This window comes from Cannabis sativa, chromosome 3 (genome assembly GCF_029168945.1).
Source record: "Cannabis sativa cultivar Pink pepper isolate KNU-18-1 chromosome 3, ASM2916894v1, whole genome shotgun sequence".
Lineage (NCBI taxonomy): Eukaryota > Viridiplantae > Streptophyta > Magnoliopsida > Rosales > Cannabaceae > Cannabis > Cannabis sativa.
The window spans coordinates 12,224,997-12,238,135 of NC_083603.1; the positions used below are offsets into that span (position 1 = coordinate 12,224,997).

General features: G+C 31.6%; 2 protein-coding genes across 2 annotated transcripts; one reads left to right on the forward strand and one right to left on the reverse strand.

Moving 5' to 3' along the window:
* Positions 1-3,218: 3,218 nt before the first annotated feature.
* On the forward strand, positions 3,219-4,722 carry LOC133035922 (uncharacterized mitochondrial protein AtMg00810-like). Its single transcript, XM_061112365.1, has 3 exons — positions 3,219-3,558; positions 3,750-4,471; positions 4,573-4,722. The coding sequence occupies exons 1-3, from the start codon at positions 3,219-3,221 to the stop codon at positions 4,720-4,722; spliced, it is 1,212 nt and encodes a 403-aa protein (XP_060968348.1).
* A 746-nt stretch (positions 4,723-5,468) lies between these two features.
* On the reverse strand, positions 5,469-9,159 carry LOC115711379 (AT-hook motif nuclear-localized protein 7). Its single transcript, XM_030639712.2, has 5 exons — positions 8,532-9,159; positions 7,872-7,939; positions 7,593-7,724; positions 6,620-6,784; positions 5,469-6,030 (listed from the first exon to the last, which is right to left on the reverse strand). Exons 1-5 carry the CDS (start codon positions 8,983-8,985, stop codon positions 5,674-5,676), a joined length of 1,176 nt encoding a protein of 391 aa, XP_030495572.2. The 5' UTR covers positions 8,986-9,159; the 3' UTR covers positions 5,469-5,673.
* Between the last annotated feature and the right edge of the window lie 3,980 nt (positions 9,160-13,139).

Sequence of the window (13,139 nt, forward strand, 5' to 3'; positions counted from 1 at the left end):
TAGAGTTTAATAAAATCTTCGGAATTGAGAAATTATAACTCTAATATTTATTTCTAAATATTGGGGTTCAGAATTAAATAAATTCACAAATAATAATAAAATAATAAACATTAGTGCTAATTGCCTTTACTAATCCACATTACTAGAGCTGTCATTACAGAAACAGTGTATAATGAACCCCTACAACTTGTTGTTACTAATTTATGGGGACCATCTCACATAACCTCCACCAATGGTTATAAGTACTACATTCATTTTCTAGATGCCTACACTAGATTCACTTGGATCTATCTCCTTAAAAACAAGTAAGATGCCCTAAAAACCTTCCAATTTTTCAAAGTTGAAGCTGAGCTTCAACTAGGCAAAAACGTTAAGGTTTTACAAAGTGACTGGGGTGGTGAATACAGATCATTCACACCCTACCTCACTCAATCTGGCATTGTTCACAGGCACCCTTGTTCCACAACCCATGAACGAAATGGATTGGCTAAAAGGAAACAAAGGCACATAGTAAAAAATGGCCTCACTCTCTTAGCACATGCTTCTATGCCCTTAAAATTTTGGGATGAAGGCTTTAGAATAGCTGTGTATATTCACAATAGGCTACCAACATCTGTCCTAAATAACCAGTCACCAATTGAAGTTTTATTCAATATTAAACCTGATTGCAACACTTTTAAAACCTTTGAATGTCAATGATTCCCTAACATAAGGCCATACAACAAACACAGGCTCCAATTTAGGTCTTCACCTTACACTTTCATTGGATATAGCATTAATCACAAAGGTTTTAAGTGCCTTGACCCAACTGGCAGAATTTACATCTCTAGAGATGTAATATTTGATGATTTTGTTTTTCCTTATGCCAATTCTCAACTCAACTCATCTAAACTACCAGTTGAGTACTCACCATCTGGCCTAATCCCCACCATAAATCTGTTGGGTTTTATGCCCTAAATAAAACTCATTTCAATATAATCAGATTTACTTATTAATATAGATCATAAATAACATTTAATGTTGCATGGTTCACATGATTTATTTCATGATTATATGTACATAATGTATAAATTCATCTGAAACTCTTTTCACATACTTGATCCTGTTTATTGTGCTGTCAACACATTGGAAAGTAAACATGACTATGTGAATAAAGTTTCCTAGATTTATCAGACACAGGGTTTTACTGATATGATAATCTACAACAAGAGTTTACTTGCATTTGGAGAAATGCTATGTTCTTTCTAGAGCATTGCTTAAAGTAAAGCTCAGGTTGGATGCATGGAGTATGCATCGGAAGGGACCGATATTGAACTTTGACTTAGATTTATTAAACTTACCGTAATATCTATTCAAGTCAATATCGCCTAGTTGATCCTAGATCAAATGATCTTAATCCTGTTATGATTAGGTTCAATCTCAAGAGGCTATTCGTGTTCTTTGATTTGTTAATTAAGCCTACTTTTAGGTCAGGGTGATATGTACATTTTGGGAACACGGTAGTGCAATTGAGTGGGAGCGCCATCATAAACATGGAATCTATAGCTTCTATCTGGCAAATAGTAAGTAAAGGATGATCTCCTTCGAGCTTGACCAAACGAAAATAAATGGTGGAGATCTCATTTCACATAAGCTGAAATATCATTTATACCGGGTTAAGTGTTTTAAGGATTAAATACATTGTAGGGTGTAACGGTAATCTAATCCCTTTACAGTGTACATCATTCACATAGAGGATTATTGATCAAATTAGGATTATAACAATGGATAAATAATGATGTGTCTATATGGTGGAACATATAGAGCATTCTATATACTGAGAGTGCAATTCTAAGTTCTATGCGTGGATTCAACGAAGAATTAATAAGTTAGTGAATTTTAGTAATAAATTCTTGATCTGCTTATTGGAAGCTTGGTTATATAGACCCATGGTCCCCGCACTAGTTGAGATAATATTGCTTGTAAGACTCATATAATTTGTTTTGATTAATCAATTATAATTCTCAATTTAGACTATGTCTATTTGTGAATTTTTCACTAAGTAAGGGCGAAATTGTAAAGAAAGAGTTTTAGGGGCATATTTGTTAATTATGATACTTTGTATTGTTCAATTAATAAATATAATAAATGACAATATTATTTAATAATTATTTATAGTTATTAAATAGTTAGAATTGGCATTTAAATGGTTGAATTAGAAAATTGGCGTTTTTAAGAAAATCAGATGCAGAAAAGATAAAACTGCAAAATTGCAAAAAGTGAGGCCTAAATCCACTATGTATGGCCGGCCACTTTTGTAGGGAATTTAAACTGATATTTTCATTATTTTAATGCTAAATAATTCAAACCTAACCCTAGTGGAATGCTATAAATAGATAGTGAAGGCTTCAGGAAAATTACACTTCTTATTCAGAAAAAACTGAGCCTCTCTCTCTCTCCCTATCTTTAGCCGCCACTTTGCTCTCTTCCTTCTCTCTTCAATTTCGAAATTCTTAGTGTGAGAATAGTGCCCACACACAGCAAGTGATACCTCAATCATAGTGAGGAAGATCGTGAAGAAAGACATTCAGCAAGAAGGAGTTTCAGCACTAAAGAATCAGAGAAAGAGATCCAGGTTCAGATATTGATAATGCTCTGCTACAGAAAGGAATCAAGGGCTAGATATCTGAACGGAAGGAGTCATTTAATTCCGCTGCACCCAATGTAAGGTTTACTAAACTTTATATGTGTTTATTTCATCGTTTTAGAAAGTTCATATTTAGGGTGTTAATCAACATACTTGTGAGTAGATCTAAGATCCTGATAAAATAATTTCCAACAAAATCACCCTAAGCAATCACCTCCTCACTTCTCAAATGATGACAGTCTTCCTGCATTACCTACTTAGTGAAGAATCAGTATCCCACCTGGTTTTCAATCTGTGTCTACTCCTCAACCTGTGTCTACTGCTCCTCACACCAATTCTCAATCAGATGTCTCTGTGTCCACTGATCCTGAGCTAGTTGTTGTTCCTCAAAATAACCCCACTCTTCCCATTGTTCCTGAGTCATCTAATGTTGTTCCTGGCACACCAGTTTTATCCAATTCTGCCCCTCCAACCAACACACACCAAATGACCACCAGGGCTAAATCTGGTATCCACAAACCCAAAACTTTTCTTACTGAGAAAATACCAAAAATTCAAATCTGTTATGCAATTTGAAAAATGGAGAAAGGCCATGTCCCAAGAAATTCTTGCTCTTGCAAGAAATAAAACATACACTGTTGTTCCCCTACCAGAAGGAAAAGAACTGATATGTTGCAAGTGGATTCTTAGAATAAAAGAAAATCTTGATGGCTCGGTTGACAGGTGCAAAGCAAGGTTGGTTGCCAAAGATTTTCACCAACAAACTAGATTTGATTATACTGAGACTTTTAGTCCTGTTGTGAAGCCAATCACAATAAGAATTGTTCTGACATTGGCTATTTCAAAAGGATGGATTGTTAGACAATTGGATGTCAACAATGCATTTCTAAATGGAGAGTTACATGAGGAGGTCTACATGACACAACCTCCTGGTTTTGAGATCACCACTCAACCTAATTTGGTTTGCAAGCTACACAAGGCTCTCTCTATGGTTTAAAACAAGCCCCAAGGGCTTGGTTTGAGAGGCTACATCAGTGTTTGTTGTCTTTGGGGTTCACTGCATCAAAATCAGACCATTCACTGTTCATTCTTCATACTGCATCATCCATTACACTTGTTCTAGTGTATGTTGATGACATTCTTGTCACTGGAAGTGACCCCAAGTCAGTAGCATCTCTTATCATCTCTCTTAATAATACATTTTCTCTTAAAGACCTTGGAAAACTCAAATATTTTTTTGGCATCGAAGTTGCCAAAACAAACAGTGGCCTTTTTCTCTCTCAAGCAAAATATGCCAAAGATCTTCTAGTCAAGGCTGATATGCAAGATGCTAAACCTATCTCGACACCAATGGTTAATGGACAAAAACTCTCTGCTTATGGCAGTGAAGTTTTTCCCAATCCACATATGTATAGGTCAATTGTTGGGGCATTACAATACCTCACAATCACTAGACTTGAACTCTCCTACAGTGTAAACAAAGTTTGTCAGTACATGCAACAACCTCTTCAAACTCATTGGCTTGTTGTCAAAAGAATACTTCGATATGTGGCTGGCACTACTCACTATGGTCTTCATCTCATGAAGCCCTCACACTTTGAAGTTAAGGCATTTTGTGATGCTAATTGGGCCTCTGATACAGATGACAGAAGATCTACTTCTGGTTTTGCCATCTTTTTTGGCCAAAATCTCATTGCTTGGAAGAATCAAAAACAACACACCATCTCTCGATCAAGCACTGCGGCAGAATACAAGAGTTTAGCCAATGTTGTTGCTGGCTTGCTTGGTTACAATCTTTGTTTTTTGAGCTACACATTCAACTCTCTCAGCCATCAACAGTCTGGTGTGACAATCTAAGTACGGTTTTGCTCACTACTAACCCTGTACTTCATGCACGCACCAAACACATAGAGTTGGATCTATACTTTGTTTGTGAAAAAGTTCAGAACCACCAGATTGCTGTCAAGCATGTTCCTGCTGTTGATCAGTTGGCAAATGATTTTACCAAGGCTATTTCCAGTCAGAACTTCTCTGCTTTTCGATCCAAACTCAACATTGTTGATTCTACCAATGCTCAGTTTGCGGGGGAGTGTTAAGGGAATTCAATTTATTTTGTTATTTTCTATTAAGTTAGTTTCTCAATTGTTTTGGTTTCGGTTGTTAGGTTAGCTTTTCAATTGCAACATATTCTTATTTTGATGGTTACTCATCTTTGATGAAGTAGATGAGTATATATTGTACTGAATCTTCCCAGAAATGAATAACATTCAATCTTTCTCTTCATCTTTTCTCTCTGTTCTTTCTTTGTTGCTTATGTTCATCGACTGAACATTATGTTCATCGACTGAACATCGATGGCTAGGAGATTCAACTCTCCTAACAATCAACAATCCACCCATATGGACAAATCTAATTGCAACTATGGTTGTGGCCATAGGAGACATCAACAAATTATTTTTATTTTAAACGAACGGAATGTACTGCATTTTTTCGATACTTGCTATACTTCCGAGGATTTTTTCGACACTAAAACTAGGAGTGTAAAACTCTAAACAAAGCTATAGTTCAAATGAAAAATAAAATCTTATTTACCATTGGATTCAAAACTCACCATGGAGCTGTTAGTGTTTTGGAACTTATAAGCTGTTTATGCTATGTCATGGATTTTATATTTACACAATAAAAGTTGTTATTTGAAACGTATATAGTACATACACGACAGAAAAATTTAGAAATCGAAAAATAAGAGAAGAGTCACTACGACAAGGTTGTTTTGCTGTTAAAAGCTTCACATGCAATAATACTACGTCCAAGTCCAACAATGACAAAAATATATTATATATCGATGTCTCAAAGCTCTAAAATTTATTTCATGTAATCTAATCTCGAAACCGTTAAAACAAGTTTTGTTAATGTGATCAACAACAACAGCCAGTTCAAATGAATTGGTTTAAACTCAGAGTTAACTAAACATGTCAGCCTTGGAAAGTGATCTTGAAAAACTGTTGTTGTTGGTAGTGATGGTGGTGGTGGTGATGATACTGCTATTATTCACCACGAACAGAAACATTGATGTCAGGAGATGGACCAAGGTCCGGTCTGGACTCTGAGGAACCATTATTCCAACCATCAAAATGAATAGTAGCCGTGCCATTATTCGGATTCGCTTTGGCAGTAATGGTTGTTGGGTTGTGTTGTGTTTCTACATAGCTTTGCACAGGAAAGGTTGGCGGTTTGTTTAAGAAGGGTTCAACCATGTCCGGTTTAGCCTGTGAAATTGGAGTTGCCGCAGTAACTGGTGAGTCTAGAGCTGTTGGAGGAGGAGAAGCCACTGTGTGTTCTCGATGGTGGTACTTCCTTTTCTGCACTTTGCAGCCATTTGGTATGAAACTTCCAACTACAATCTGCCAAAACAGATGAACCCATATGATCATTATCATCATCCATTATGAAACTGATTTTGGGTCAAGTAAATTCTAATCTATTTTTTTACAGAATTAACTAAACAGTTCAATCTAAGTGTACACTTTCAAAAAGAAAATGTTTCTAAACAAAACCCCTGAAAGTGTTTCCGGGATTGCACTCACAAACGTCATTAGTGAATTGAACATTATGAATATGCAGAAACTAACAATGAATCCATATAAATTCTGACTAAATTATGCATACAGAAAATACATACAATATAGTTCAGCAACTTTTGCAGGCTGCCAATCAATTGGAAGACGCCTCACAATTGATTGGCCCCGACAGTTTGAACTGGAGATCTTACAATAGCCCCAAGTTTTTCGAGTCTATGGATATTCAAACCTTGAAACCAATACCTACCAGCACCACACGCCAGTGTTGCTACTACGCTAGAATATATAGTCCTTACTTTCTATCAGAACAATTCTCATGGTGCCAAACTCAAGGCCCTCCAAGGAGAGTAAAATATCACATACATGTAAAGAAGTATTATTGATCAAAGACATAACTAGGGAAAAGCCTTGCCTGAATGGGACTAGCAGCCGTTAGTAAACCAGCAAGGCCACCACCAATTACACGACCATCAGGACCGGCCAAAGAGACGCTCAAGCCACCATTCCGATTTCTTGCACCCGCAGAGTATTCAGTTACAGTGTACGATCCGGCTAAGGACAATATCTCAAAGCGGCCCTGTCAAAAGTTGAAAATAGTTCATATTAAACAAATGTATTTATATATATATATAGATAATATCAACACCATTATAATTAGTAATAGATACACAAGCACCTAAAATAAAAATCTGCACAATGGTTTTCTCAATATAAGAATCATTTGTCAATGAAATGGGCACATGTCCTTATTAGCAATTTCGAGGAAGCAAAGAATGAGGACAAACTTAAGCACTAAAATAATACTGTTTCGAATATCTTATTTTATTTTATTTTCCCTCTCCTGGAATAGACTAGTCATATAATTGTTGGGAGTTAGACCAAGCAAGATATCAGTACTAAGAGGTTAGTAAGAGTGTGTGTGTGTGTGTGTGTGTGTGTGTGTGTGTGTGTGTGTGTGTGAGAGAGAGAGAGAGAGAGAGAGAGAGAGAGAGAGAGAGAGAGAGAGAGAGAGAGAGAGAGAGAGAGAGAGAGAGAAAGGAATTCACAGTCAGCTTATTTGGATAATATTGCAGATTGATGAAGTAGTTGGGTGGACCAAGCTGTTCTTCCAAATGGGAAGAGAGACTCGATGTTCAGAATGGTGGGACAGAGAAAAAAACACAACTTTGTGAACCGGGTTTTGCTATATGCTATTTAGAATCGAAAACTAGCTCATACTTGTCTCCTTTCAGTGGAGCTAAAATGGCATACCATGTGCTTAAGAACTCACGAGCCTTTTACTTTTTCAAGGACTTGATAATGAAAGAAACAAAAGAAAAAAGTAACAATAAGATTTGAAGAGAATTTAAAGTGTATTGAGAAGAATAGTATGATTGAAATCGTGCCTCGTATGTCAGAATGCCGCCAGAAGAACCAGGTTGACGAATTGTGACGTTGGAAACAGCTCCATTGGCAGAGAGAACACAAACTCCTCTGGGACCCTTTTGAACAAATGAGAGAATTTTTTCTACAACATCCTGCATAAGTTCAAAAAGTTCAGACCTTTGTTACTCAAACTCAGAAAACATTCTAAGATCTGAGCAAAACATCTTGTTTGTACGGCCAAGATAGCTGTAAGAAATAAAAAAAATAAAAAATAAGAGTGAGAAAAGATACACATTTACCTCTCCAGTATTAACAGTGACCACATGAGGTGTGAAGTCCCCACCGGCTGTGCTTGCAAACAATTCACCTTCATGGATCAGAGTTCAAATGTTAAGGGGGGGAAAACAAAGACACAGTTTGAAATATATGATTTGGAACTATTTAAATATAAAAAGAATGAAACTTGAGATCACATTTTGTGACATTGCATATATAATGGAGCCCAAATTATAGCCTTTGTAAATAGTAGAACAATGTTAAATGATTTTCAAAATTAATCCCATTAACAAGATTTCTCCTATAATATTTGAACTCTGATCCTAAACTCAGCCCAAACAAACGATCAACTTTTGTTATATATAAACTTTAGTCTCTATTTATGGCTGGTCTTCATGGGGTTTCTGCTCTGGTTTTGAAAGAAGAGAAAGAGAAAGAAAAAGCACTCTTTTTCATGGTGGGTAAGTTGGCCCCCCCTTGTATTACCAAAAAAGGAATGTTAACAAGGACAGAAGACCCACCTCTGTGCCCTAAATTTTCTCATCATTTTCTTGGTAAACAAGCAGGAATGTTTAACACAAACGCGCCACCGAGTTCACCTGAATTTGATGGAGTTGTAGTAGAAGTAGTAGTAGTAGTAGTAGTAGTAGTAGTAGAAGAAGAAGAACTGTGCTTGAACTCACCTAAAGAAGCAAGGAGTTGCCAGTTACCAGACCCAGAAGAAGGTCTAACTTTCCCTTTTTTAGACGAACAAGAGAACTCTGAAGAAGAAACCGGAGACGACAGAGAAAACGGTGTCGTTTCTGAGGGTGGTGGCCTTGGCTTTGGCTTAAGACCCTGCAAATATGCCAAACTCAAGTTCCCATCAGCGTCGTATTTCCTCGGCCTACCTCTTTTCTTCTTCCCTAACGAGTCAACGCCTCCCTGCGCCGCCGCCGCATCCACCGCCGTCGTTCCTACTACGCCGCCGGTAGTCGTCTGAGGTAACGTCGCCGACGGTGTTGCTATTCCCATCGACCCCATATTTCCCTCTGTTCCCACCACGTTTACCGCCACATGATGAACCGGTACAGAGTTCGGTGACTCAGTCCCTGAGTTTTCCGGTGACCCAGAAATCGTGCTCTCCTTGTCATCCATTTGAAGTTCAAACAAAACCAGATATATGAATATATATATATATATAAATATATAGTAGTGTAAGTTGAAGTGAAATGGCGCCAGTAATAGAACAAGGTTGCTTTTTTACAAACTTCCCTCCATTAATGGAGGACAAAAAGAAACTCTTATTTTCAGAATTTGTTTTGGTCTTACTCCATAATCTCACTCCTTGTTTTAAAATAAATTAAAAAAAAAAAATACCAATAATCTTTTACCCAAATTACCCCTGTAAATAAATGAAAAAATCACTTTCGGCTTACTCTTTTAGGGTACTTATTTCAATTATTTATTTATTTTCACAATCTTGTCATAATGAATTTTGCTCTTTTTTCTTGTGTTATTATGTTACTTGTGTGAGCTGGTATCGTTATAATATTGCCTTTTCTCAATTTAAGTTAGTAAAAAACTGTATATTTATCTTATATGAAAACTATTTATTTAAATGTATTCATATTATTATTTCTTTATTTGGTACTAGAATTTTCTAAACCTAAAATTGTTGTTCGCCTGAAAGAAAAATAATGAAACTAATGTTGTTTTTAGTATGTTTTGCATAGCAATGGAATAAGGACCAAATGGAAGTTTTAGTAAAAGGTAAGGGTATTTTGGTAATACCAAAACAAACACCTTTAGGGTAGATGGAGTTGCATTGAAATTTATTATTAATTAAAAGAAATAGACTCGGTTCAAAAAAAAAAAAAAATAGACCAGGGAGTAATTGTAACTTTAAAATAAAATTTACTTTTATATTTTTGAAAAAAAAAATGTTGATAATAATTAAAAAATAATACCTTGTTTGGATAGAAATCTAGTCAAACTGGTGCTCTGCTGTTAAAGTTATAATCCTTGCATAAAATAATGAATTTTATTTGTATTTATTCAAAGCTAATCTACAAATAAAGTTCAAATCCCAAACTTACGTTTCCTTTCTCTCAAATTTTATTTATTTATATTTAAGAAAAAAGAAAATCTTACGTTTCCTAACATAATTGGAGTCCAAATTCTTTGTTCTATTTTTTATTTATTATGGTTATCTTTTCTAAAAATAAATAAATTATTATTGCTATTTCCATAAAGCTCCATGATTATACTTTCACAATTTGAAATGAGCGACCATACCTAAAATAATATATATATATATAAATATATATAATTTTAAGAACCTAAAATAATATTTAAGAGGGCTAAATATTATTTTAAATTTGGTATTGTGTAAAAATTATTAATTCAGCAATCTATTTTTGTTACATAACAAAAGTTTCTAAAATTTTAAAAGATAATACTTTAAATTATTGTTATTTTTTTTTAATATAATCTATTTGAATTCAGTCTCTACGATATAAAAGATGTAAAAGTCTAATTATAATATTTTTAAGTGTTATTTAAGAAAATTAAATTCAGAATATTATTTTATATTATTTTAAAATAAAAATAATTTAAATAATCATTGAATAAAATAAAAAGTAGTGGTAATAAATATATAATCTGAAATAACAATAAAAAATAAATTCTTCTCTGAATAGTGAAAGAAAAAAACTTAAAACAACTACAATCTGAATTAATTAATTTATAAATATAATATATGTTAAATAGAATTTGTATTTTGCAAAAATTATTATTGGACTCTCTATTTTGTTAATTGATAAGTAAGACATTGTATTTTCAAAAATGGTATAAAATAGTATTATTAACTGATTTTTATCAAAATAAAAATTAATAATAATTTAATCTAGAGTTGTTATGACACAATTAGGTATATTTTTGCGTAATTATCTTCAAAACTATTATATTAAAAAAAAATTAAATTAAGCTCATAATACTATTTTGTTTTATTTTAAAAACTATAAAGTGTAATTTATTATTTTACAAAACATAAAATTCAATTAAAATTTTTAATATTAACCATATAATATATCTACTCTATTCGTTTTACTTTCTTATTAATGTTAAAATATAATGCAATCGGTCCGAGGGGAGAATATTGCAATAATATCATGAAAAAAAGGTAAGAATATAGAGATTATTTCGTAATATCATATTTATTTATTTATTATTTTTTCTTAACTTCATATCATATTTATTTTATTAACATTGATAAGATCTATGCCTGCAAATATGATATGTATAAAATTAGAATTTTGCATTAATTTAAATTATTAATGTAATTATGCCATCATTTTTTTTTTAAAAAAATGTAATTATGCCATCATTGTTTATGCATCGATTTGTTTTCTTTTCTGAACTTGAAAAATGAACTAAGATATATTTTATTGATTTTATTTTTACTTTTTTCCTAAATGATTTTCTTAATTTTTTCCTATGTTTTAATTGGTCTTGCAAAGTTTCAAACTTTTGAAAACAAATAATATTGAGACAACCTAATTACAATGAAATAAAATAAATAAAAATAAACAATATTGAGACAAATGTGAAAGCTAACAAGTTGACTTTACTAACAAATTTAACTATTCCTTTTTTTTTTCTTTTTATTGGGTAAACTACTCCCTTCGTTCAGCAAAAAAATAAAAACTAAAGTAAACTACTTCCTTCTTTGAATAAAATTTAAAATAAATAAAACCAATTTTTCGATGTGTTATTCTTTTTTTCAAATTAAGGCCAATTTTATATTACAATTTTTTGTTTCTCGATAATATCGATGGCTCTTTTCTTGTTGTTTCAATTAAAATATTAATTATTAAATGAAATAAAACTGAGAGTGCCCAAATCATGTGGGTTTAAAAAAATATAACAAAAAATAATAATTAAAAATGGAAGAAAATTTTAATAATAAAAAATAAAAGGCAGAAAAATCCAATTCTAACACCCTGCAAAAAGCGAAACAGTGATTTAAAGCGGTCGGTAAGACCGTTGACGGTCAGGACCAAATAACTTATTTGAAAAATTAATTAAATTTTAACACCAAAATTAATTTTGTTTTACAGTTACACCTTTTTTTTTTATCTAATAAATTTGAGCTTAATATTTAAACTTAAGGGGTATTTTAGTAAAAAATTATTAACATTTTTTAATAGGGAATTTTATTTGTATCCCATAAAATAATAAATACACATTATTATTAAAAAAAATATAAACTTAAATAATTTTTAAAAATTACTTTAATATATTTTTTTAAAAAAATTTCTTACATTATTTTATATTAATTTCAATACTTATTTTAATTTTATTTTTATAACTTTTTATAACTCATGTATATTTTTTTTTATTTTTTCTTAAAAAAATTTCATATAATTTTTTATTTTAATTTTTTTGTCATAATATTTAAAATATAATTTATTTTTGATTGATAGGTATATTTTTTAGAAATATGAATTGGAATAAAAAAATTAAAAAAAAACTTTGTATAATTGAAGATATAAATTTTATATAAAATAAAAATTATTAATATGGGGTGTGCTTAGAAATTTTTTGGGTTTAAATAAAATTTCCATTGAATAAAATCTACAAAAAAAAAACATTTTCTTTTAATTTTTTGATTAATTGAAACGATATTTTTTAAATATGAAATATATACCAATTATGTTTTGCATAAAATTTAGTATCTCATAAATAATTAGTTAATTGTCTACAAAAATATTGATTTATATTTTTTTTCTACCTAGGTATATGTTATTATAAGAAACAAAATTAAGACAAAAAAATAACTAATAATTAAGAATTACTCATTATAATAGAATTAATTAGGAATTAATTAATAGAAAATATGAGTGAATAATTTAGATTTATTTGGGCTATTAACATTTTTATATATTTAATCAGTAAACTAAGCCTTAGATTATGATTTTCATAATAGTTAAAAACAAATTGTTACCTATAATTTCTTTTTTCCAATCACTATTAAAGGAGGATTTTATAGACATGCACATTATATTTTAAAAATACATACAGAATCAAATTATGGCAGCTTTCATTAAAAAAAAAAATCATACTATAGTCTTAATTGTCATATAAATTGGATAATAAAACGGTAGCAATATCAATGAATATGTACAGTTCCATATTCTCGCATTTTGAATCTTTATTAATGTTCTTCTCAAAAAAAAAATAATAATAATAATAATAAATACAGTTATTAATGCATAAATTGGATTTTTTTTTTCTTTTGTATTTGAAGT